Genomic DNA, 4,981 nt, shown 5'->3' on the forward strand with positions numbered 1-4,981 from the left:
GTGACACATATTTATAACAGTGTATAGGACTAAGATTACAAATGATTGATCCAAACATGTCTTATTGCATCCAGTGGCGGATCCAGGAATTTTTTTTGGGTGGTGCACTACTTTTATATGTTTCAATTTCACCGAGTCGGGTATATAAAATTCCGGGTCGGTTTGAGGTTCGGGTCGGTTCGATGGTTCGGGAAAAGTTCATTACATAATAAAAATACGATAAAATAATAAAAGAGACACCGTCATTAGAAATTAAAAAACACATAATATCAATACAATAGTCTTTATGAATTAAAAAAAATTCTTATAGTTGTTCCTTACGAGTCTTCATCTTTTGAAATCGTTGCATTACTTCTTCAACCGAAACTTGTTGGAGGAATTCCCTTTCAATGTAACAAATGCAAGAATCGTTCATGTATTCATCACCCATCCTATTACGCAAATCCGTTTTCACATTCTTCATTGAAGAAAAACATCTTTCAACACTTGCCGTTGCAACCGGCAAAACCAATGATAACTTTATTAAACGATACACTAACGGATAATCAATGTGTAATCTTGTTTTCACCATCATTTTAGCAAGATCGCTTAAGCCACTCAAGTTGGCAAACCGCTTATCTTCTTTCACGTTAGTAATGTAGTGGCCAAGTTCATATACAAGCTTATCCTTTTCATCAAAATCAAAATCACATGGATACATCTCGGCCAAGTTTATCAAGTTTACTATACTAAAGGCACTAAAATTACAAGACGGGCTCAAAGAACTCATATTAGTAAGCAATTTAGTGGTTACCTCATTAAAGCGGCTTCCAAGCTCTTGAATTTGCATATCGAGAACCGTGTTGAAATTATTAACCACATAATGATGACGATTGGTGATACCGGTCTTCTTTCTTTTAAATCTCGGGTCAACATACTCGGCTTCCATATCAACCACTTCAATTTCATATTTTTCACAAAAGGATGTGACATCTTCCAAAAGTGAGTCAAAACCTTCAAGTCGATACCTTTTTAGGCCTTCATCAGTTAACTTAACTAGCTTAACTGCATTCAACATATCTTGATCTTTTCTTTGAAGCGCTTGACACAATGTGTTAGTAACACCCAAGATGTATTTCATCAAATGTAAATAAAATACAAAATTAAAAGTTTTTATGAATTCTTGATGCCCACGTGATTCATTTTGGTAATTTGAAAACTCTCCCGATTTTTCTATATATTCAAGCACGTCAATAACACAAGGATATAAAGTAAGCAAACGGAGAATTGTTTTTTCATGAGAACTCCAACGTGTATCCCCAGCTCTTGCAAGTGACAACTCTTGATTCTTTCCACTTCCGGTTTCAACTTCCGAATTCAATCCCAAACTTTCTCTTTGACTTTCTCTTAACAAATCTATCCTTTTACAAGATCCACCAACAACATTTACTAAATTTGATAATTCTTTATAAAGTCTGTAAATCTCATAATGTTTGGTTGCAAGGCCCACAACAACAAGTTGAAGTTGGTGAGCAAAACAATGAACATAATATGCCGAAGAATTTTCTTTCAAAATTAAAGCTTTCAAACCATTAAACTCACCGGACATGTTGCTTGCACCGTCATATCCTTGGCCTCTTACTCTACCAATACTCAAGTTGTGGCGAGCAAATAGGTCATCAATTGCAGCTTTAAGAGATAACGCGGTTGTTTCCATAACATGAACAAGGCCAATAAATCGCTCCTTCACAAATCCTAATTTATCAACATATCTTAAAACCACAGCCATTTGTTCTTTTTTAGAAATATCTCTCGATTCATCAACTAATATGGAAAAGACATCATCATTAAGTTCTTCAAATATCCTCTTTAATACTTCTTCTGCAAAACAATTACAAAGTTCTTTCTGGATTGATGGAGACGTCATTTGATTATTCCCGGGAGCATTACCCAATATAACCTTACCAATTTCTTCACTTAGTTCTCCAAACACTTTTAAGAACTCAATAAAATTTCCTCTGTAAAGAGATTCTTCAGACTCATCATGACCACGAAAAGCTAATGAACCATTCAACAATGCTTTGGTAAGTCTAGCCGAAGCATGTAATCGGATTCTATATTGTTTTTTATGTAGATCTGTTCCCTTATCAATGGCCACAGGTATAGACTGAGCTTGGTTAAGTAAGTCTTTCCCCTTTTTACGTGCTTTGTTGTGAAAACTATTGATTTTTCCAACATGATTGCTAAATTTCTCCCGACACCTATTCCAACATCGCAATCCTTCACTTAGAAATGCATCATTTTGTCCACTTTCCTTAAACAAGTAACAATGCAAACAATACACTTTATCCGCTTTGACACTATATTCCAACCAATTTCCAAATTCACTAGTGTACCATTCCTCATTAAAGCGTCTTAATTTACCACTAAAATTTGTTAGAGGACAATCATGCCCGGTTGGTTGACATGGACCTCTAAGTAGATATGCCAGTCTAATTTCATCTTTTTGACTTGGGTGATAAGATGAAATTGGTTGCATTTCGGAAGGATCCCATGGTAGATCATCCAAATTTATTTTTAATGGTTTACTACTTGAAGATGATGATCCAAGGTTCGATGGTTCACTTTGATAATATTTCTTCATATTCAAAATACCTACAAATCAACAATTTCAAACTAACAAATTTAAAACTAAGAAACTAACAAAAACTAACAAACTAACAAATTAAAACCAATAATCTAACAAACTAAAACTAAATTTAACAAATAGCTTAACATTTAAGTAGTTAATAACACCTAACAATTATGAACAATAATCTAACAGTTAAGTGTTAATAACACTTAACAATTATGATTTATGAACAATTAACATTTAAAAATAAATTATTACCTTCAAAGTGGGAGCCGGGAGGATTCGAGACTGATAGGGACGGCGGTGGACGGTGGTCAGTGGGCAGTGGACGACAGGACGGTGGGCAGCGGGAGTGGCTGAGGGTGGACGGTGGTCAGTGGGCAGTGGGCAGCGGACGGCGGTGGATGGTGGTCAGTGGGCTGCCGGCTGGGCAGTGGCTGGCTGCGTGCTGTAGTGTTGTTTGTTTGCGATTTGCGAAGAGACTCAACTCTCAAGAGACGCCAGAGGCGCTGCAGCTGCTTTGCTTATGTTATAAAAAACCCTAACATCAGTTAGGGTAACTTAGTAAAAAAAAAAAAAAAACTATTAAAAACGGGAATAGAACTTGCGACCTCCGGGTTACAAAACCCACAAACTACCAGCCGGGCATGCACTTTATATGTTTTTAAGATGGTTCCTGTATAATTTATAGGGTAGTTCATTTATTATTTTCTATATATAAATACACTATAATTTCGAAAACCACCCGTTACTACCGTAGATCTGCCCCTAATTGCATCCCTATTTACCACCAATGCACGACTGCTGGTAATTATTTCACTTATCTTAGTTTTCATGCAAATTTTTAACCAACCATGCAAATCCATAGCATTTCAAACGAAGCTACTACAAGACAAAATAAAATTTTCAACGTTGATCCATCATCTCTAACCTCATCCATTGGGGCGTCATCCCAAATCCTGCTACGCAATGTTCCCTTGGAACTCCATGATAATGGCACGAAGATTCCATGGTGCTCACCACCATAATATAACCGACTGAGTATGTACGTAGCACCTACTAACTTGAGACAACATTTATTCTTATTTGTTATAACTAAATTCAGTTATAAGACTATGATATAGATGGGGACTAAAATTATCAACATGGGTGTAATGAACTTCGTACTTTTGCTACAAGTGTATTAATAAGTGTGATAGTTTTTAGGTCACCATTAATTCGTAGATATCAATGAATTCCGTGAATGTATAACTGCTGTGCATTTAGTTTGATAGTGAAAGACTAAGGGGTGTGGGGCGCAATCCTGGGCGCGAGAGCCCCTCCGCTCGCGCCTCGGGCCGCTAACCCCACACCACCGGGGCGCGAGCGGGGCGCGAGCGCGGAAATCCAGGCAGGCGTGAGTGTGGTCGCGGGAGAAGAGAGAGGAAAAGCTGGTGGGCCCGCCCAAAAGAGCCGTTGAGCTCTGTTTTTTTAAAAAAAAAACCTTTAAAAACTCCTATATAATACCCCAAAATCAACCCATTTCAACCATATCAAAACACAACTTCAATCTCCAAACTCATATATAATATCCCAAACTCCTATATAATACCCAAAAATGTCTGGAAATTGGTACCCAAACCTAGATTCAGATTATAGTTACGACGATTTATGGTCGTCACCAGACCAATCGATGTTTTATTCGGGGCCGCAAGAAACATCCGGCTTTCAACCATCCAACATACAACCGTCTCCTAACTTTGTTGTTCCAGAGACACAAGAATCACACGGTGATGCTACGGGAGCAAGAAGACGCATCCACCGGAAAAAACAACTTGCAACGGACGGGCCGGGACCGGCTTCGACTCCGAGGACGAAACGGAAAACCACTCCGTGGTCATCGGATGAGAAGGAAGCCTTGTGTCGGGCTTGGATAGTCATTTCTGAGGATCGGCGTTGCGGTAATTGTTTTAACGTTTTTAAAAATGATTTTTAATAAAAAAGTTAAATAAAAAAGTTAACTGGAAATCTAATTTAATTATTCATTTTGCAGCCGACTACCAAAAAAGCAAGGTTTTTTGGACAAAGGTTAGGGAGACGTTCTATACGCTCGTTGGGAGTACAGAGCGAAACGCCGATATGATTTCGGGTCGGTGGTCCGAAATCAGAAAATTTGTCGGCTTGTTTACTAATCTTTTCAACAGGAACGCCGGTCGTATGAGACCAAGTGGCAGTGATGATTTGGCGGTTTACAATTTCACTGTCGAAGAGTGGAGGCAGGAGTGTTTGCGGAGGTATGGGACGGTGAAGACGTGGGACGATTTAAAGTTGTGGGAGAGGTTGAAAAGGTGTTCCAAGTGGGTTGAGCTTGTGGCGCCGGACCATGATGCG

The 4,981-nt window shown here is 38.4% G+C and overlaps 1 protein-coding gene across 1 annotated transcript; it reads right to left on the reverse strand.

Moving 5' to 3' along the window:
• Nucleotides 1-304: 304 nt before the first annotated feature.
• LOC143611845 (uncharacterized) lies at nt 305-2,518 on the reverse strand. Its single transcript, XM_077085974.1, has 2 exons — nt 1,582-2,518; nt 305-1,428 (listed from the first exon to the last, which is right to left on the reverse strand). The coding sequence occupies exons 1-2, from the start codon at nt 2,516-2,518 to the stop codon at nt 305-307; spliced, it is 2,061 nt and encodes a 686-aa protein (XP_076942089.1).
• Nucleotides 2,519-4,981: the final 2,463 nt, after the last annotated feature.

This window comes from Bidens hawaiensis, unplaced genomic scaffold (assembly GCF_021521415.1).
Source record: "Bidens hawaiensis isolate Kalapana, Puna unplaced genomic scaffold, B.hawaiensis_p1.1 tig00032417_1, whole genome shotgun sequence".
Taxonomy (NCBI): domain Eukaryota; kingdom Viridiplantae; phylum Streptophyta; class Magnoliopsida; order Asterales; family Asteraceae; genus Bidens; species Bidens hawaiensis.